This window comes from Pteropus vampyrus, unplaced genomic scaffold, assembly GCF_000151845.1.
Source record: "Pteropus vampyrus isolate Shadow unplaced genomic scaffold, Pvam_2.0 Scaffold85, whole genome shotgun sequence".
In the NCBI taxonomy this organism is placed as follows: domain Eukaryota; kingdom Metazoa; phylum Chordata; class Mammalia; order Chiroptera; family Pteropodidae; genus Pteropus; species Pteropus vampyrus.
The window spans coordinates 1394753-1415847 of NW_011888866.1; the positions used below are offsets into that span (position 1 = coordinate 1394753).

Sequence of the window (21095 nt, forward strand, 5' to 3'; positions counted from 1 at the left end):
GATTTGAACTGGGTCGTATAGCATGAGGTTAATTCTCCAGGTAGAAAGGGAGGGAAGGGCTGTCCTGCTAAGGAAAGGAACAGAGAGCACGTTAAGTGTGGTAAAAAGTACTGAGCATGTGGTAGGACCAAATTCTGATGTCTTGCTCAGGAGTTTAGATGTGGTCCTATAGAAAATGGGGAGTCGTGGAAGGTTCTTTGTGTTCTAATAATGACAATAATAATGGCCATCAATCCCAGAGCTTTTGTATGGGACAGGAGCATGGAGTATTTTATGTATATTTATTCTTCACAGCAATCATGTGAGGTGGAGACTTTTATTTTCATCATTTTACAGAGGAGGAAACGGCAGCTCAGAGAGGTCAAATAACTTACCTAGGTTCACAGTTAATGAATTACAGAGCGGGGATTCAAACCCAGGATTGAAATACCAAATTTTTCCAGTGCACCTTGCTGCCTTCATGCCAAGAAAATGGCAGTGGGGATGGGGATGACCTTTAAGAGATGTTTAGTAAATGGAACCAACAAGACTTTTTGGCCAATTAGATGAGGTGAGGGAATGAAAGAAGAGTTAGAGGTGACCCCATGTTTCTAGCTTGGGTACATTTGTGAAGTGACATCATTATTCAAGGCAAGGAGCTCAGGAAGTTTGGGCACAGTGACTTCTGGGACAATGGCACATCTGGGTAGAGGTTTTCCATAAGCAACAACAATATGAATCAGGAGACAGTAGATTCCATATCATTATTTGAATGATACTTCCTTGACAAACCCTGTAGGGGAACTTCACATACCCTTCTAGTCCCTAATGGCCCATCTACTTCATACCTATTAGGCTTTGCTCAGCTACTCCCTTAGCCTAGAAGACCTTCCATCTCCTTCTCTGACTGCCGAAAACGTCTTTACTCTTTAAAACACAATTGATGCAAATGTCATCTCTCCTATGCAGCCTGTGCTGGGCCTCCCCTCTGCTCTGTGCTCCCCAGTTCTTTGTCTGGCATACTATTATATTCTGCTTTGTTCTGCTCTGCTTCTCTCCCCTCCTCTTTCAATTCCCTTGAAGACACAGTTTCTCTCTGTCAAGTACTTAGTAGGAGCTCCATGAGGTGTACTGAATTGGACTCAGTTGAAAAGGCTACTGACTGGCTGCCCAGAGGGAACAGGCAATGTTGCTGGGAGCCCCCCATCCTCACACAACAGTACAAGTCCAGGTTCCCTGAGTCCGTCATCCCCACTTCCATCTACTTTCCTACAGTCACATGTTCCCTCTCTGTGTGCTCAGCCTAAGTGGAGCATCCCCGTTCCTGGGAGACACAAAGCAGGAAACACTGGCAAATATCACGGCAGTGAGTTACGACTTTGATGAGGAATTCTTCAGTCAGACCAGCGAGTTGGCCAAGGACTTCATTCGGAAGCTTCTGGTTAAAGAGACTCGGTAAGAGGATAGAGAAAGGCATGAGCTTCCCAGGTACTGACCCTCTCTTTTTGCCTCTCCCAAAGACATGTCAGTCTGTCCCCACTTTGCCACAGGCTGTCATCTGTACCATTGTGGTCTAATCTGGGCAGGTGCCAAGAAGTGTAGACTGACCGAGACTTGGCATGTATCTTGTTTGCTCAAGTCTTCCTGCTTTTTTTTCCTGCTGACATGTAAATAACTGTGTGTGTGTGTGTGTGTGTGTGTGTGTGTGTGCGTAATGCATGTGTGTGTGCAATGTGTATGTCTGTTTTTGTGTCTGTGTGTGTGTTTGGAAGTTAGCCTGGATTTCTCTAGGGCTTATTATTTGTACAGTCTTTCCCAAAGGCATCTGGAATATGAAAAGGAAAGTGGTAGTTTTCAAGCCAATTCAGGTGGGAATTGGGTGCTCAGAGCATGGCCTAGAAAAGTCAAGGGTAGAGTCCACAGACTCTAGAGAGTCGTGTCTTCTTGGTCCCACAGATGTCAGAGAGAGAGAGTCAGAGTGGGGTCCTCTAAAGTACAGGGGCTTGATTTCCCCGTTTAAGGGTTAGACAGGAATACCCTACCTGTGTACAGAGCGGGGCAGAGCAGAGAAGAGATCTGGGAGACAAATAGAAAAACAGAGACCAAAGGCTTAGCAATGGAAAGCTGCAAGCTCAAAGAGCACTCACGACTCTCCTACAGTGTGGCATTAATTAGGGCCTTTGACTTTGGAACCAAAGATGAGGGTTTATGTAATGTCACTTTATCGAGGAGTCTGCCTGGATGACTTTATCTGTAGTGCAGGGAATTCAGCCAGTTCCCCATCTATCTCTTCATCCCCATTATTCTGGTTTGATGGCAGTGGTCAAAGAATGCCAAAATGCAGGTCTAAGAAGAATAAATATGAAGATTTTGCTCTCAACTTCTATCCTCACGAATCATCACTGTTTCTGATCCTTGTTGCAGGAAACGACTCACAATCCAAGAGGCTCTCAGGCACCCCTGGATCACGGTAAGGGCATGGCGATGAGTTCCAGTGACAGATCTCTGCTCTGTCGCCAGGGCTGGCTGGGGTGACCATATGCAGAGGGCCCATGGAAAGGCCTTTGCATGAAATACTGACCTTTGAGCACAAGTGAAAGCTAGTGGGGAGCTCCAAAGGGTCTGGGGCTTGTTCAAATAGGTTTGTAGGTTTAAGTTTATATTTCATGTTGTTTAGGTGACTTAAGAAATGCAGCCCTCGCAAACCTCAGTTGAAACCTTTTTTCTTTGGTGCTGTCTTATAACGTGTTCCTTGTCAGACGACATGTCACCAGCACTTTCAAAGCAGAAATCAGGACTCTCCAATTGTAGAGACATCAATGACAATGAAAAACCTTGACTTTGTAACCAGGGCTCCTTCTTTCTGACTTTCGGGGCTGTGAGTAAAGGATGATACTCAAACCAGTCACCTAGCTTCCTCAGCCTCCTCCAGACTTCAGGGAATAGGGGTCTGAGATGAGAAGAAAGGCATCCATTCCCTTAGGGCAAGTCCATCCCCTCTGGGGAGGGAGGAGACACAAAAGTGGCGCCCTGCCTGACCTGCTTTGTAATTGCGCTTCTAGCTTCAGTTTTTTCAGAAGGTCTTGCGTCTGGTCACAATAAAGTGCTAATGAGAAGCCCTTTGGGAGGGTGGGAATCAGGAGATTGGGATTCTGGCCCCAGTTCTGTAGACTGACCAGATGTGCACTCCCAGGGACATCACCAGACCTCCCATTCATCTGAACTGATAAATGAGAGGGCTGGCGAGGAAGATCTGGGGATGCAGAAGCTTGTGGAAGATGGAGAGTGGGTGGGGAGGGCTGGAACGCACCAGAGAAGGTCAGGTTCCTCCGCTCTCCAAAGGATGGGGCAGGCCAAGGGCCCTCCAGGTTTGGGGTGGGCCCAGAGCACAAAGCTAGGCAGTCTCTCGGCCTGCCTCCCCGCTCAGCCTGCCGAGTGTTGCTGAGGCCCCGGGAGCTGACTGGCCCCGAAGGAGAGAGGCTCCTCAGCCTCCCTCTGTCAGCCGTGGCCTGTGTGCTCCTGCCCTTGAGTGGATGCCTGCAGAGTTCTGCTGTAGCCTGCTTGTCTGTGTGAGCGCCCCTAAATGCTATGTGTGTGAAGACCCTTTAAAGGCCATGGACCACCCTACCCTGAAGTAAGTGTTCAGGCAGGACCTCCATACTCCTTGACTTTGCTTATGGTTTGCGGGGATGCTCATCCCACCTTGGTCCTCCCCATGGCCTGCTGCCGCATGCAGTGAATGCCAAAGAGGCTGCTCGTGTGCCTTCCGCCTACACCTCAAACTGCTTTTTGGAGTAGACGTCAAATTAATTCTGGCTCTTCTATCTAAACACCCACCAGTCCAAAGGAGAAGTCAGAACCCCAGAACAGCGGAAGACAGAGCCCACCCAACTGAAGACCAAGCGCCTGAGAGAGTACACCCTCAAATGCCACTCAAGCATGCCCCCCAACAACACCTATGTCAACTTTGAGCGTTTTGCTCATGTGGTAGAGGACGTGGCTTGGGTAGACCAGGGATGCTGTGTCCTGGCAGAGGCCCATGACACCATCCAGGATGATGTGGAGGCCCTGGTCTCCATATTCAATGAGAAGGAAGCTTGGTACCGAGAAGAGAGAGAGAGCATCCGGCACAACCTGTCCCAGCTCAGGTATGAGTTCCGCAAAGTGGAGTCCTTGAAGAAGCTCCTGAGAGAAGACATCCAGGCCACAGGGTCCAGCCTTGGAAGCATGACCAGGAAATTAGACCATCTGCAGATGCAGTATGAAGCTCTGAGGCAAGAACTCTCAGCAGACCTACAGTGGATCCAGGAACGGGTGGGCAGCTTCCAGCTGGAGAGTGGGAGCACAGATGGCCTGGGCTCCGTGTTCCACTGGGATGCCAGTGAGTCCCTAGTGGAGCTGCTCAACAGATTAGGCAGCAAGGAAGTCTTGGCCAGCTAGAAGCTCTGAGCACCAGAATCTAGTCAGTAATGTATCCTGGGTGGCTTGCAGAAGCATGTTTCCAATTGCCCTGGTGGGCATTGGCTAGAATTATCCTGCAGGGATGTGTGTTTGTAGCATAGCTCCACCCTCCTTGACAGAATCCAGAATCATGGAGGCGCTGGGTAGTTATTCATTTTGCACCTCCTCTCACCAACCCAGTTTTCTGGGAGTGGGGCTGGCAGGGCAGCCAAGCTTTTTAAACAATTAAGAATGAATACCCTTCAACGTATCCTTCTCCAGAGGATGGAAGGCGAGCCCCTGGGGAGATGTTTGATAACTTATTTGTAATAATGGATATGTACACACCTCACTTCCTGCCTATATGCCTTATGAATTGTAGATCTTGGGTAATATCTGAGTTAAGTAGGGATAACACTAAGTTAGCTCGGTGATTTCCTGCTGCAAAAGGAGGGATTTAAAATGCATAGAGAAAATATTACTTTTCATTTGCATTGACATCACTTACCAAGCGCTTCTGTCTTTGATCCTTAAAAGAACTCTGTGAGACAGGAAGGTGGATGGTATTACTATTGTTGTTAGTATTATTTTATGTAACCGATGAGGAAATTGACTCAAAGAGAAAATGGCTTACTCAGGGTCATTTATAGCTAGTTGATACAGATGAAACAGAAACTCAGGATGCCTGACTCTAAGATGAGGTATATGGAGAGAAATTGTGAGGCTTTGCTATAAATATCCACCGTAACACTAAAGTTCGGATCTCAGAGGTAAAGTAAGCAACTTCATGTATTCTGCCAGGTAAAGGTGGATTGTGTCATAATGTCACATGACTGTCCCCAGCAGTGTGCCCTAGCAGGTGCAGTTCATTGTTCTTCTCCAGCCCTATTCCTGTCTGAAGATCAGCCTGCAGAGCAGGAGCGAAGGGGCAGCATCTCACCCTTTCCAGCTTTCCCTACTCTGGCTAAGGGCCCCAACCTTGTGCTGGGAATGAAGACCAAAAGGGACTCAACAAGCAGGTTATTTTTCTTATGCACCTAGGGCACTAGGCCCTGAAAGGTCTGAGACAATCTATGCGAGTTTTTGAAGAAGGTGGACATTAAGACTGGGAAGCACAAGGCTCAGTGGTCCTTTCTTGACCCCAAGCTTCGGGAGAACTGTGTGATCTCATCACCCTTTTCCTGGAACGGGGACCGGTCAGTGAGCTCATATAGACAGAGCATGGAGTGTGGCCCCGGCGCTGTGCTAGAAGCTTGGGATGGGGGAACAGATGTGTAGGTTCAAAGTGTCTTCACAGACTCACAAAACACCCTTGTCAGATAGGTGGGGTAAATGTTATTCTCAATGTGGAGATGAGGAAACAGAGAGGATGTGATTTGCCCAAGGTCATAATAGTGGCAAAAGTGGAGGTCTCCTGATGATAAGTCTGTTCTTTCTGCTTCCGCTAACAGGCGTTTTTTACTCTCTGCTTCTGGGGCAAGTTATACCCATATTCATCCACCCATCCATTCGCAAATAATTTCTGAGCACCTATCAACTGCCAGGCACTTGACTTGGCACTGGGGATACACAGTTGAGTGAAGACAGGCATGTTTCCTTCTTTAATGGAGTTTGCAGTCCAGTGAAGGATTCCAACATTAATCAAGAACATTCTAGAAATGTAGAACTACAGCTGGGGGGTTTGATCTAGTCAGGGAAGGTTTGAAGTGGTTACGCTGGAGCTGAGATCAGGAAGCAACCCAGGGAGAAAGAATTGTTCCCAGCTGTCATGCCAGGCTCCATGATGGGAAGGGGAGGGGGAGGCTGAAATTGCAGAGACAGAAAGAAAGCTAGAGAGGGGAGAATAAGAATATTATGGTGTAGATGCAGCTGGAGAGGAGGCAGGATCAGCAGGGCTTTGCCATATTAAAGAACTCTGCCTCTATCCCAAGAGTCATGGGGAGCCATAATAGGTGTCGGGCTATACAACAGACCGATATATGCTGAGGGGGATATGCCCAGTGAGCAGCACAGATGGGAAGTAGTTTAGGATGAGACATGAGATTCCATGAAACCATTCTTCAAAATCCTACCTCCTTTTCTATTAGCATGCTAGATCATGTCAAATACAATATATATTATTAAATTTTTTCATCAACTATAAGAAACCATATTTTTCTCTAATATAAGAAGAACCATTATTTTATGTACCAAAAATAAGAAAGATAAAATGCCCAAGATGGGAAGTCCAATAGGAGACCCCCCCCCACATACAAAGCTGAGACACCCTCACTGAGAGGGTAAATGAGAAATAAAGCCACTCTGAGAAAAGGAAAGCAAGGGAGTATGTATGTCCTAACCTTGACACTAGGTCATAGAATGAAAAATCCTCCTCTGAGAATAGGAGCCCCTTGTTGGTGGTCCTCATACAGGTTTGCTTTCTGAACTTCACAATCAGTGTGACCCAAAAGAACCTCAAGCAGAGAATCTAATGTCAGACAGTCTGAGGCTGGGAGGCCCCTGATGGCTGGCAGAAGCAGCATGATCATCTCTCAGAACATCTACCTTTGCTTCAAGCCGATAGTGATAATATGATGCCATTGACTGGAAGAAAAGTCTTGATATCAGAGAGCCAAAAAATGTGCATCTTGGAATCAACAGAAGATGGCCCAGCTGTTTCCTACTCCCTGCTTGGAAGAATTGGTACATATGGTCCATCTACAATCTCTCCAAGAACTTACCTGCCCTATCATGGGGCGTGATGTACTCATTTGGCATAAGACACCACAAATATCAAAGGTCTCTTTGGCCATGCTAACAGACCTTGAATACAGCCAGGTTTCCTAAGGAAAGGAAGCTCCTAAATGAACAACTCAAGAGAAACTTTCTTGTGAAGGTAGAAATAAAATGCAATAAAGGAGTTAGATGTTGATGGTTTGAATTAGGGAGACCTGGAAGAAGGAGGGAGAAGTGGCTATTTTAGAATTGTGGCATCAGGCATACACTGTGCTGGGAGGTCCTCAGCAGTGAACCACTGAACACCCTCATTTTATAGCATTTTCCAGGACAGAATTTGTCTTAAGTTATCCATCTAGTCAGAACCACAAGAGGTTTTTCTCACAGTAGTGGAATCATCTTCTCTGTGTTTGTGTCCTGTCCTTGGTATTGATAAACAAATCCTTTACTCTACTAAGAGTTTCCAAAGACAAATCGAAGAGAACTGAGAAATGCTCCCAAGTCTTTCAGGGAAATTAAAGAGGACTGTGACCTTACTCTGTCACCTGGCCAGTCCAACTCCCATCACCCTTTGGCATCCAAACCTGATGCTGACGGGAGCTCAGGGAGGCCTGTGGAGAGCCCAGCCAGAGGGCCTGCTGAATTCCTCTGCACATGCCCACCACTGGCATCTTAACAGGGGGCTCAAGGGCAGGGTGAGACTGATGCTCCTGGGTGTCCATGGCACTGGTACCTAGGGAGTGGAAGGCCTAGGGGACATGCTCCGTGGGCAGGCTCATCTGCCATCAGATTTTTCACTTACCAGGCCGTGAATGAAAGGTTGGCCTCTGTGCTCTGTGCAAACATGAATCTTAACTGTTGGGAAGGGAAGGGTGAGTGTGTGACAGCTTCCTGAATAACGGTTCCTAAGGAAGCTGTGAAAGCTTCCTGGGGAAGGCGGCAGCCTGTCCCTGCTCTGAAGCAGATGCACATGGCACACGATTACTCTACTCTGCTTTGGGAAGGGTGGAGATGGCACGGTAACTGGTGGGGTAGAGTAATAATGGCAGAAGAAGCCAGAGTCTCCTCTATGCAGCCCCACTCTGCACTGGTGCACCATCCACCCTCCCCTATAGGTGATTATGAACATGGTGGCTTCCAACCTCACTCCATCACTGGGTGCAGTCGGCCCATGTGGGAGGTGGCTGCATGCCCAGATACCATCCCCACTGTTGGCCTCTGTAAATGTCTGTGGAACCGAATGACCTTTTCTCCTTTGTCTGTGAAACTTGGCCTGTGGAGAAGGCTCTGCCCTGAGAGGAGACCCAGCAGTAGGCCTATTTGAGGAGCAGAAGGGGCCAGTTCAGTCGAACAAACACTGATTGTTCTCTGGCTCTGGAGGAAAGTGACAGATAAGGGCAAGACAACCCCTAAATAAAAGATGCAGTGTCTGGGACAGATGGGGACCCGACCAACTGAAAGATGGGAATGGCTATGATGAGCGATAAAACAGAGGTACCTAATAGTCCAGAAAGACAGGAGAAAGATGAATTTGGATTGAGAAAGGATAAGAGGGATGGCAGAGGGCAGAAGCATTCTCAGAGAAGGTCTTCCCTCCTAAATCCCCCCCAAATGTAGCCTTGCGGAGAAGGTGCCAAGTAGAATTTGGAGGGATGGGGATAGGGCCAGACTGGGGTCAGGAAATTGGACTGTTAAATGGAAATTAAAGAGAAGGAGATTATAGAAATTAAAAAAGGGAGAGTTTTTGTTTTTAACTTTTTGTATTGGAAATGTTAAAAACTTACACAAAAGTATGGAGAATTGTATAGTGAATTCCATGTACCTATTACCCAGTTTCAACCGTGAGCAAGTTATGGCCAGTCCTCTCTTATTCATCTCTACCGCTACTTTTTCTGGAGTATTTTAAAGGAAACTTCAGACATATTTAATTCATAAATTCTTCAGCATGAATCTCTGATAAGGACTTTCTTTTTAATACTACCACTGTGCCATTATCACACCTCACAAAATCGAGAATAATTCCTTAATATCATCTGAGTACAAAGTTCATACTCACAACCCCACTTTTCTCAAGGATGTCCTGCTATAGTTGGTTTGTTCAAATCAGGATCCAAACACAGTCCACACATGGCATTTGGTTGTTATGTCTTCTGCAACAGCACAGAAGGGAGAGCTTTGAAGCTTTTCCTGGGGATGAAAAATTGCTCAGAAAACTGAAGGTCCCAGAGTGAGGATTAAAAGTGAGAGTGTATCCATGCCAAGACCTAACTCAGAAAAGGGAGCCAAGGTGAGGCAAGAAAAAGGGCGTTCCTACTTCTTTCCATTGGCTTGTTTGTTGTAGGGACAACCTTCAGGGACACATCCTTCCTACAGCTCTCCCCACCCATTTATAAGGAGGCGGAGACTCAGGCACCTGTAAGCCTCACGTGCTCCTTTCAGGCTGTAGGTAAAGCCAGCAGGGCCCAGGCTCTAGCCAACGAAATAGCCAGCAAAAGGGAGAGGTGGAGGCGTCACCTATATTAAGGGAGATTGGGGAGGAGGAGGGCCAGAGTGACAGACCTGGGCAGGAGAGAGAAATGGGTACTCAGGTGTCCCTGGCTTTCTGTGGAGGGTGGGGTTGGAGAAATGGCACAGATGGAGGTTTGAAAAGTTCAATTTGTTTGCAGTTTCTAGAGGAGGCCTGGTATTTAGAGAAAATCTTCTAGAGTGCCTCTTCAGAAAAGCCGGGTTCCTTTTTTATGCCTGGGAAGGTGGCTGCCGCTTCATCTCCCTGCTCTGTGGATGTGGGTGCTGACCTAGCACACCCCGCTGGGCTTGTTCAAGGCATTTGCATCTGCAAAACAAAACCTGACTTCAGCCACAGCATTCTGTCTTCTTCCTCCCTTCCCGACATTCTTCTGAGACACCAAACATGCTCCTAGGAGCCTGGTCAGAATTGCCCAGACTCTCTGGTGTCTCTGAAGGACCACAGGCTGGAAGGTGGACACTGTTTGTTTGCATAGAGGTGGGGGCGAGGTCAGTAGAAGGCATAACATAGCTCCATCTCCCTCTCACACTCCCAATTTAATTAAAAATGTTAGTGCCACATTTATTCTGGGAACAGATTTAACTACAGAATTTACACCTCTCTGACTTTCAAGGCTTAGATGAGAATGTCAGCATCTGGTGAGTCCTCTTAGCAACAAAGGAGGCCCATTGATTGAGAAAGGCCAGCCTGACAGATTTATAGCCTGGGTGGCCTCCTTCTCAAAGTTGGTGCTGCTTTGTGTAGCTTATAGACAGGGCCCTAGAAGTAATTGCATTACCTCCCATGAATGGCCTCTGGGAGTGGTTCCACCTTATATTTTAGTTGGGCCCCTCCACTCAGTGCCTGGCACTGCTGGAACAGTTGGAAGGTGGGATTCTCATTAACGGACTCCCCTAACTTGCATGTTGACCTTCCAGCCACAGGGTTTAGGCATCTTTCTCTTGGCAAGGGTACCAATCAGTAAGTGGGTAAAAAGAAGTTCCTTTCCTCCCAGTGGCTACCGATCCTGCCTCATCAAATTCTCCAAGTGAGCTGCAATTGTCCCCATGCAAGAGTTAGGCTCAAAGGTGAATTTTAGACATTAATGAAGTTAGAGGTAGAGATGTTCTGTGGGAGACACTAGTTGCTGGGAGGCACAAGGGAGGGGGACTAACAAAAACCAAATAAATGCGGAGTAAAATGTCAATGGCATGCTGTGAAGAAGTAGGGCACAGGCACAGTGAGTTGTATGGGGCAGTTGAGGTGCTGTTTTACATAGGATGGTCAAGGTCTCTCTGAGGAGGTAACATTTAAGCAAAGACCTGAACAAAGTGACAAAGTGAATATATGAAGGAGCAAGGGCAAAGACCCTGACACCTTGTGTTCCTAGACCGGCAAGCAGACCAGTGTGACAGGAGCCACAGCGACAGGAAGGAGAGAGGGAGGAAATCAGGTTGGAGAAGGACCCAGATGATACAGGCCTTGGGGTTCTTGGAGAGCTTGTTGGGTTCGTTCAAGAGTGCCAGGAAGCTGCTGGAAGGCTTCGATACCAGTGACGGGCAGGCTCTGCCTGCTTTTGCATCTCCCTTCTGGGTGAGACCTAGACCCAGGGCTGAGCTTGCAGGTGTGGCAGAGGAGGTGAGAAGCGATTACAGACAGAGCTGGGAGAGCTTGGTCTGTGGTCTTCTCAGCACCCTCATACTTTTTCCTTCTCTTCCTTCTCTGCCTTCCCCTCCCCTCTTTCTCCCCACACTCTTTGGCCCAAACCACTGTGTTCCAGTTTGGGACAATGAATCACTCCTGGCTTTCTCATCTTCCCTCTGTGTCAAGGTTGTATGCATTCTCCTCCCTGCTCCCTGACCCCCACAGAACTCAGCTGACTCCCAGACAGAGCTGTCCTCACATCACAGGGTCATGGCTGCTGATCCAGGTGACTGGCCTCTCTGGCAGGAGTGAGCAGGTCCCAAGTCTTAGGATTTCATTCCAGTTTGTCTCTTCAGCGGCTCAGGGAAACAATTTGACCATACAACTATTAAGCACCCACTGTTGTCTGCTCAGGGTGGGGAGGAGGTGGGACAGGGGACATTGACAAACACATGAAGAAAATTCTCTCTGTGCCCTCCAGTTGTTTTCCATTAGTGGGACAACGCCACTGTAGAGCTGACCAAAATAAGTGATATATGTAATAAGGGAGCTCACATGTGTCTCGGTCACGTTGGGGAAAGAGATGTGTCTTGGACGTTGTCTTGGAGGAAGTCACATTCGAATTGGGCTTTGAAACTCACAGAGGCCTTCCAGAAGGATGGGGGTTGGGTGGACATGGAAAGGACCCCCCGGGGGAACGTTGTCAGTCCAGAGCAGTGCGGGCCAGCAATATGCACTGGCTTCCCCTGGTGCCTAGTGCCATGATGAAAAACAAATAAGAATGGAGATGTGCTCCAAGTGTGGTTAAGAGACAAGACCAACACTCAGGAACCAATGAGCTACCTCACTCATCAGTCACTGAGGTGCCAAATGAGGCAGTGCTACAAAGAGGCTGTCAGAGGAGAAAGAGAGAATTAGAGCTGGATGGATAGTTTATTTTCTTGAGGTCATGGAGTTCTTTGAGGATCAATGAGCACTATCTCCTCAGGAGAAATGTGTATCTGTACCCACACACTAAAGTTTTGTTTATTCACATCTCATAAACTTACAATTTAAAAGTATACAATTCAGCGAGTTTTAATGTATTCGCCAGATTGTGCAACAATCATCACTGTCTGATTTCAGGACATTTCATCACCCCCAAAAGAAACTTTATATGTTTTAGGAGTCATTCCGCATCCTCCCCTCTCTCCACCCCCTGGCAACCACTAATCTCTTTTCTGTCTCAGCGCATTGACCCATTCTGGACATTTTATGTAAATAGACCCGTACAATAAGTGGCTTTTCATGTCTGCTTTTTGTCACTTAACATGTTTTCGAGGTTCATTTATGATGTGGCATGTATCAGTACTTCATTCCTTTTTATAAATAATATTCCATTGCGTGGATATACCACATTTTGTTTATCTATTTATCAGTTAATATACATTTCAGTTGTTTCCACACAGGAATAATGCTGCTCTGAACATCAGTGTTCAAGTTTACACACTAAAACTCACAAACCATTTTAGGAGGTCCAATAGAATCCCTGAAACTCAACTCTTGGGCTCAGAAAACTGTTTTACAAAAGGGAAGTAATTCAAGAGAGAATGGGCTCATCCCTTAGTTTTTTTATATATCAGTTATACCTCAATAAAGCTATTTTTTAAATAAAATAAAATTTAAAAAGAGAGAATGGAGAAGGCACTGAGCACCTCTAGGTTAAGCAGTTTACATACCCTCATTAATTTTATTCTAAACGACCCTGTAACACAATGTTACTTATTATCCCCATATGACAGATGAGAAAACTAAGGCTCAGAGAAGCCATGCCAGGCTTCTTGGGGAAGTCAGGTTCTAAACTGAGACTTGACTGTCAGGTCATGAAAGGCAACAATACATCCTGTCTCCTCTCGACTCCCATCAAAGCCCCTATTTCCTTCCATTTGTTTTTGAATGGAGTAACGATGTCCTGTATGACAACAAGGCATCCATTTTTTCTGGGCCAATTTGCCCAGTACACAGTGGGCATCCTAGGCTGCCGTACATCGCCCCTTCCTGACAGTGATCCATGATTGAAAGCCCTGCCACCTGCTCTTTCCTGCTGAGGGGCTGAGACTCCAGCCCAGCTGGCTCGTGCGTGTCTGACGATGGTAATAATAGCTCAGGGCACCAAGGACATTTCCTGAACAGCCGAGGTATCTAGAAACGTCCCCCTCAGCGTGACGTCTCTCTGCATGCCCTGCCCAGGGTCAGGCTAAGAACAGCGTGTGGTCGGGGGTTCTGTGGAGAGGGGGTGGCCGTCCTCCGAAGCCCAGTGTCAGCTGCCATGCTCTGCTTTGTCTCCCAGCCGGTAGACAACCAGCAAGCCCTGGTGCGCAGGGAGTCCGTGGTCAACCTGGAGAACTTCAAGAAGCAATATGTCCGCAGGCGGTGGAAGGTATGTCAGGGCTGTAGGGGGCCCAGGTGGTTCCTGGATCCCTCCAGGTCTCTGTATACATTCTCACCTGGCCATTTCTTTTCTCTCCCTCCCTCAGCTCTCTTTCAGCATCGTCTCCTTGTGTAACCACCTTACCCGCTCCCTGATGAAGAAGGTGCACCTGAGGCCAGATGAGAACCTGGTAGGTAAATGCCGTGCCCTCTTCTGGGGTGGAATTCTGTATTGGCCTGGAGCTCAGGGATGAGGAGGAATAGATAGGTCTTAACTGTTTCCAGCCAGTTCTGCTGGTCCTGTCCTCTTTTGCACTGTGTGATTACTGGAGGCCTCGTGTTCAGGGGGACACTGGGGTGGTGCCAGAAGCTTCTGGAAGACATTAAATCCTCTCCTGGTGGATCTTCAAAAGGGACTGCTGCTGTCGTTCCACTGCCCCAGCCTTTCTCTGAGGACTGGTAGCCTGCTGGCAATCTAAAATCTGTTCCTGGCAATCCAAAGATCTGTAGAATGGGATCTTTATATTCATGTTCCAATTGTTCTATTTGTTTTGCTTTAGATTAACATTAATGATAATAATAATTAAATGATAGCTCATATTTGATTAACTTCTTACTGTTTTGTATACATTTAAATTGAGGGACTTATAATATATTGGTCAAGAGTGTGGTCTCTGGAGCCAGACATCCAGGATTCACATTTGCCAGCTACCAGCTGTGTGACTCTGATGAAATTACTTAACCTCTCTGCACCAAAATGTTATCATTTGTTGATGAGATTATAGGGTAGTTGTGTGAATTAAATGATGACATTTTCTTAAAACTTCGTATTATAAGCACTCAATACATATTATCAGTTATTATTCTTGTCTAAAATCCTCCTGTAGACTTTCAAATGCAATGCCAGTGTCAGGGATGGCACAGGTCAGGTCATAATGTGACTCCTGCTCAGGAAGGGGCTGGAAGGCAGCTATCTGAGACAGATGGGCAGTCAGCCCTGTGGATCCTCAGGACACACAGCACTCAGGCTACATCCCAGGACCTGGCACAGGCCCTGAAATCCTCCCCCCACCCCACATCCTGGGGACCTCTTTCTTCAGCCTGAGCTCTTGTTGATTCTAAGTCTTGCCCAGGACTTGAAGGTTTATGGCTCCTGGGGCCTGAAGCAGCTGTGTGGGTATAGCCAAGCCATGTGTCTTCTCTGGCCACTTTCCTCATCTGCTATAAAAGGGGACTGGTTTCTCTCCCTGTGAAAATTCCCGTTAATGACAGATAGACTTTCCCCAGCTTACTTTTTTATTGTTTGGCTCTGATGCATGTTAAAAAGTTGCTATTCAGCAGAGCTTGAGTTATTTTTATTGTTGTATCTGGGCTTAGTCCAGGATGTATTTAGCTAAAGTTGATCTTGACCTTGTATTTCCAGGTGGCTTAGGCCAAGGGAAGGAGAGAAGGCCCTGGGAAGGCACATGGCAGATATCAGGCATGCCTTTCAGCTGAGTTGCCCTGATACAGTCAGTACAGGCCATGAGGAAAGAGGACCAGAAAGTATTGAAAAGACTATAAATTTCTATCCTAATTTTTGTCCTTGTGCAAACATTAAAAAATAGTCCTCTTTTTACTTGGATACTCAGCACCATCAGCTCAATGGTTCACCCTACAAGTGGGAAAGGATTGGGTCACAGACATCTATTATAAAGTTTTCCCAAGAGGACTGCCCTTAAAAAAAAAAAAAAAAAAAGTCCTTTTGTTTAGGAAACATTAAAATTGAATATCTTACACAGATTTTTATGACTTGCTTAAGGTTTTCAGAATTAGTACTTCTTTTAATAATTTTAATAATTCGATGAGATCAATGTGGCCTGAATGAAAAAGGCACTATGACCTCCAGGGTGACTGCTTCAGCTCTGGTCTAGCCATGGAATGTACTTTACTCTTTTTCTCTTTCGTGAAAATGGAGCACAGAAGCCATTTCTCTGGAAAAACTGCATGGCAAGTCTTGCTCAAGATGCAGCCTTAGCCAGTCAAAGAAGAGGGGCTGTGGAATGGGGGCCGTTAGAGCTTGGGGAGGTCCTGGTGGCTCCCCTACCCGCCTGCTCTCTAGTCTGAGTTCAGGAGACCCATCAGCCCACAGACCACATATCAGAGTGATCTTGATTATGTGGCAGCCACCAGATGTAATTTTCATTATTGTTACAATTTGGCTTCTTCCAGTGCCTGATTTGGCCTACCTGTTTTCCTTTCTCCTGGAAAGGAGGCCTCAAGGCAATTAGTGTGGCCTCACTTCAGGTCCCTCCCCATGCCCACCTCGTCCACGCACAGTCTCTGGACAAAACAACAGCTTTCCCCTCAACACCCACCTTCCTGGCTTGCAGGCCCCTGGCCCAGGTATCCCAGGCCAGGTTGCCCAGCACGACCCCATTCCCGGCATCGCGTGACCCTCTTGCCCTGGGTCTCATTTTTTAAATTTTTTTCCCCCAGAGGAATTGTGAGAGTGACACAGAAGAGGACATCGCCAAGAGGAAAGCCCTCCACCCCCGGAGGAGGAGCAGTACCTCCTAAGTGGCCTAGCTCTCAGTGGCCACCAGGGAGGCCCAAGCCTAGCAGGCCTCCCTTCTGTGCAGACTTTTGGTTCGCTCGTCACCAGCACCCAGGCATTTTGCATTTCTGAACATTTTGCAAGAAAGATGGACCTATAGGATTCAGAAGAGTTCGCAGGGGAGCCTGGAGACCCTGGGAGATATGGTTGTTTCCTATGGAGGAGGCACCAGCATTCCTGAAGCTCTTATTCTCCATAAAAACAGGCTCTTACCTGTCTGCCAACCACAGAACTCCTGGGGTACGATGTAGACTTAAGAAAGCAACATAAATGAGCATCATCATCATGAGTGAAGGTCAGACTTAGGCAGATTTCCTCACAGGATGAGAGCGTTCAGAAGCAGCCTGGCTGAAAATTACACCAGGAGGACAGAGGCCTCCCTCAAGGGAACAAGACAAGTGAGCGGAATGAATCTTGGGGTACAAGGGGCCAACCTGTCTCCCCTCAGAACCCACATGGAGTCAGCATATCAAGCTGACCAACGAATCAGACATTCTAAAGTAGCCCGTTGTCAGCCCACTATATTGTAATTTTTTTCATTTTTATTAAACTTCTGGTTTATCTGATACCTGGCTTCTTTTAGGGTTATCGACATCTGATTTTCTTTAGAGAGCACCCAGCGATGGTATTTCAGAAGGTCATTCTGGACCATCTTCTCTGGACTGCAAGACACTTGCCTTCTCCATTCTTTGCTAAAGGTTTACAGCCCAAGAGAATCAGCCTAGATATGGCATATAATGCCTGTGTTCCTTCTACCACTATTACCATCACCCCTGCTGGTATGGGCTGAGTTATGTCTCCTAACTCAGTGGTTCCCAGCCTTTTTGGCACCAGGGACCAGTGCTCCTATGAAAATCTAATGCCTAATGATCTGAATTGGAGCTGAGGCAGTGATGCTAGCGCTGGGGAGTGGCTGCAAATACAGATGAAGCTTTGCTAGCTTGCCTGCCTCTTACCTCCTGCTATGTGGCCCAGTTCTTAATAGGCCACAGACCAGTATTGGCTCATGGCCCAGGGATTGGGGACCCCTATCCAAACCCCTAGAATTTATCCTCCAGTACCACAGAGTATGACTAGATTTGGAGATAGGGTCTTTAAAGAGGTAATCGAGTTGAAATGAGGTCATTGGGACAGGCCCTAAATATGACTGGTGTTGTTATAAGAAGAGATTAGGACACAGAAGAAAGACCATATGAAGACACAGAAAGAAGTCAGCCATCTACAAACTAGGGAGGGAGGCCTCAAGAAGAAGGCGGCGGCCCTGCTAATACCTCCATCTCCGACTTCTGGTCTCCAGAACTGTGAGAAAATAAATTTCTATTGTTTAAGCCACCAGTCTGTTCTACTTTGTTAAGGCAGCCCTAGAAAACTAATATACCTGTCAACCATAGCCAAAATAGGGGGCTTTTTAAAGATGTGGATGGAGAAGGGCAAAGAAAGACCCACGGGGAGAAAGGAAAGGAAGAAGAGATGGATTACCTGGCCCCTTAAGTGAATATGGTAAGGGAACCTTAACAACACAGAAATTGGGGCCCTGTTTTCCAACCAAAAGAATGGTGTTGCTGACCAGAAACCCAAGAGAAGCCCTGGGAAGCCAAAAAGGAAAAGGGTCAGGGTGAGGCCCCGAGACTTGAAAAAGTATGTGGGAAGAGGTGGGAAAAAGACAAAAGTTTTGGAAGGTTAGTGGCGAAAAGTGAGCCAGGAAGAAGAGAGGGAGAAAAAGCGAAAGGGCAGAAAGGAAAGAGACTGGGGGAAAACGGGGTGGGTGGGGGGCATCCTTTTCCTTTGTCAGCAGCAGGTTTTAAGCGCGTCCTGTGAGAGAGCAGGGCAAGTTGTCTTCATTCAAGCTGATGGATGCAGAGCAAAACGGCCCCACAGGAACAAAGACAGTCCAGTTTGGGAAAAGCTTCCAGGCAGAAATGGAGTAGCCCTGCAGGCTTGTTGAAGAAAGCTCTGTGGTTGATCTGTAGTTCTTGGGCATCCCCAGTTCTCAGGTGGAACCAGCTCTGTGTTTCACTGCAGTCCCTGGAGGACAGCTGAGGCTGAGAACTGTGTTCAGGGCCCCTGGGCTGGTACGGGGCTCTTGGCTGTGGCTGGTCGCATAAATCACCAGAGAATGTTCTGGAATAGGGTGTCACTGGGAGCTCCTAGGAAATAAAGTGTGGCGGTGGGTGCAGTGAATGACTTGAGTTTCCAACCATGACCTAAGGGTTAGCCTTTCAGAATTTGGTTCAACTACTGAAACCAAGGGTCCTTATGACTTTGATTAAATTTAGTTTTAAATCCTAGCTCTAGAAATCATCCTTCCTCCTCCCCCCACCCCCCACCCCCCACCCTGTGTCTCTCTCTTCCTCTCTCTCTCTGCCCCCTATTCTCCCTCTTTCCCTCCCTCCCTCTCTCCCGCTCCAGAGACCTAGCCTTTCTCCTGGATAATCAGCAAACCTCCAAGGCAGCGAAGACAGTAGCCTGGACCTGACCAATGGTCACTGTCTGGACTTCTGGCAGGCTTAAGATAACATCTTAAGTTATGTTTCAGTTCCTGAGCTCTAAGGTAGAAGAACCCCCTTCCTGGCTACTTTCCCATGAGACCAGACAGGGGTACTCCAGAAAAGCCCACACAGCTCTCTTCAAGACTTAAAGAAATGGTTTATTACCCTTACCTCGCCTCTAACCAATCAGCTCCCAGCACGCCCCCAAACCCCTAACCCACAATATCTTGCGATTTTGCCCAATATAATCTGTAACCTACACGCGACTAGGGAGTCCAGGTTTTAGAAACATAAGCTCCCTGACTCCGAATTGGCCAATTCAATATTAAGCTATTTTTTCTTTCTATACTGCAAACTCCTGCTCATGCATTTCTTTGGACCAGTGTACACAGGCAGGCACACTCAAGGAAAAACATTGAAGTTCTGATAGCACTACTACATTTTACTGAAGAGGAAACTGAAACCTAGAGAGAGGAAGTGGCTATTCTACATCACACAGCAAATCTGCAAAAAGCCCAGACTTCCTGACTCCTAGTACAGTGCTCATTTCTTCAGCTTGAATAACTGTGGTAGACCTTTCAGGAAACAGATGGACTATTCACTTTGCCTCATTTTAAATAAGCTCTCATCTCTTCTTTACTGTTCCCTGACTCATCCTTCATTCCTGGAAATGGAAGAAATGGTCACACTTGCCGCTATCCATCTTTTCACAGTGAAGGACACTGCCTCCAGGTGGGGGCATCTCAGCAGCCAACCTCCATGGGCTACGAGTCAGTCAGTGAACCAATATGTGCCTGGCACTGTTCTATATGTGGAGTTAGGACAGCAAACAGAACAGACAAGGAAGGGCCCTGCCCTAAAGGGGTCCACACTCTGTAGGTCCTGGTAATCCAGGATTCCTTCCTGCCCACAGACTGTTCCTGCTGGCCTTCTCCTCATCCAGGTTATATGAACCCCTATTGACCAAGTCCTCTCAGCCCAGCTCTCTGGTGTTTGACGGCCCCTGTTGGGTTCCCCAGAATCTCTTGGGAAACATAGGCCAGGCAGTGCGCGGGTGGGGGGAGCTTTTGAGGATGCACATCCTTTGAGGATCTCTTTGAGGCCCAGCAACCAGAGCCAGATGCTTATGCCACCCTATACAGGGGCTCAGTCCTTGTGACCTCTCTGCTGGCAAATGGCTGGTGCCCTCCAGGTGTGAGGAGGAGCGGAGCAGCTGGCCAGGGGAACCAGGTGTGTTCCTAGGCTCTGAAAAGGATATGTTGACCAGCTGACACTTCAAGGCTGAATGAGACCACGGTGTGCTCTGAGGCGAATGGAACATTTCTAGTGACGAAAGCTGTGCTCGTTAAAGGCAAGTCTTTAAAGAGATCTGAGGGTGCTCTGCCCCGGAGTGTTTGTCTGTGTGTTAGCAGGATGCTGCATTAATATTTCACAAATGTGCATATAAATATTTTAATGCATGCATTTTAATGTCAATCTCACCTGCTTTCCTGACTCCAGATCTTAGATCGCATTTGCCTTTGCCGCTCGCATAACACATATTTGTTTGCTGAAAACCTTAATTTGGAAGCAAATGAAAGCCATACCATAAGAGGTGAACCACAAAATCTCTATGAAAGAACAGTCAAAGCCCTGTGCTCTACAGACAAAGTAGGTACATGTGAAAAGAGCTAAATTAAGGACTGGGATGTCACAAAGAATTTTATCTGGCACAGGCTTGTAGAACTTTCTTTCCATCTGGTTCCCAGCTTGACGTCATCCTGACATTGTTGTGTTCACTGTCGTGCCCCCCAAAGAATAATGTCTTCCTTGGTGGTCTGCTGAGAGGATCCCATTCTAAGCAAATCTTATTAGGCTTAGGGATTGGAGCAGTTAAAGAACTGTAAACAATGGTTAATTGACATTTCAAAAAGCAGAAACACAGTTGGTGACCTCCTGTTAATAGTTTCTTTGTTCCTGTTTTACCCTCCATCCCACTAGTTTTTTTTTTTCACTCCTTTTCCGCCCATTACCAAATCATAATATATAGCTGAAGTACATGTTTTAGTAATGACTTTACTTAATGAATAAAATTTGTGTTCCCAGTTCTTAATCTAAAAAAAGAGTCAATTATGGTATATAGGGAGAAATAATTGTGTAGGTATTTTAGCCCCTGTGAGTCAGTGATCCTCCGCGAAGGTAGAAGAAAAATGAAAGAAAAAAAAAGAAACAATAATTTAAAAAATCTGTTCTGCAATAAGAACATTTCATATACATTTCATTTAATCCTCATCATAACCAATGAGAGCCCCATTTATAGAGATGAGGAAGTTAAGAC

At 46.9% G+C, this 21095-nt stretch overlaps 1 protein-coding gene across 6 annotated transcripts in view; it reads left to right on the top strand.

The window, feature by feature from the left end:
• The window catches only part of DAPK2 (death associated protein kinase 2), a 108509-nt gene extending 90888 nt beyond the window's left edge, over positions 1 to 17621 (top strand). For 5 of the 6 annotated variants that reach the window (XM_011363359.2, XM_011363360.2, XM_023532509.1 and 2 more), the window contains exons 8-10: positions 1282 to 1434; positions 2404 to 2449; positions 3820 to 7318. In XM_011363359.2, the coding sequence (XP_011361661.1) occupies positions 1282 to 1434; positions 2404 to 2449; positions 3820 to 4419 (799 nt within the window). In that variant the 3' untranslated portion in view covers positions 4420 to 7318. Of the gene's footprint in view, positions 1 to 1281; positions 1435 to 2403; positions 2450 to 3819; positions 7319 to 13613; positions 13704 to 13800; positions 13885 to 16171 lie in introns of those variants that run through there. The other variant, XM_011363363.2, reaches the window with a different exon arrangement.
• The last annotated feature ends 3474 nt before the right edge of the window (positions 17622 to 21095 follow it).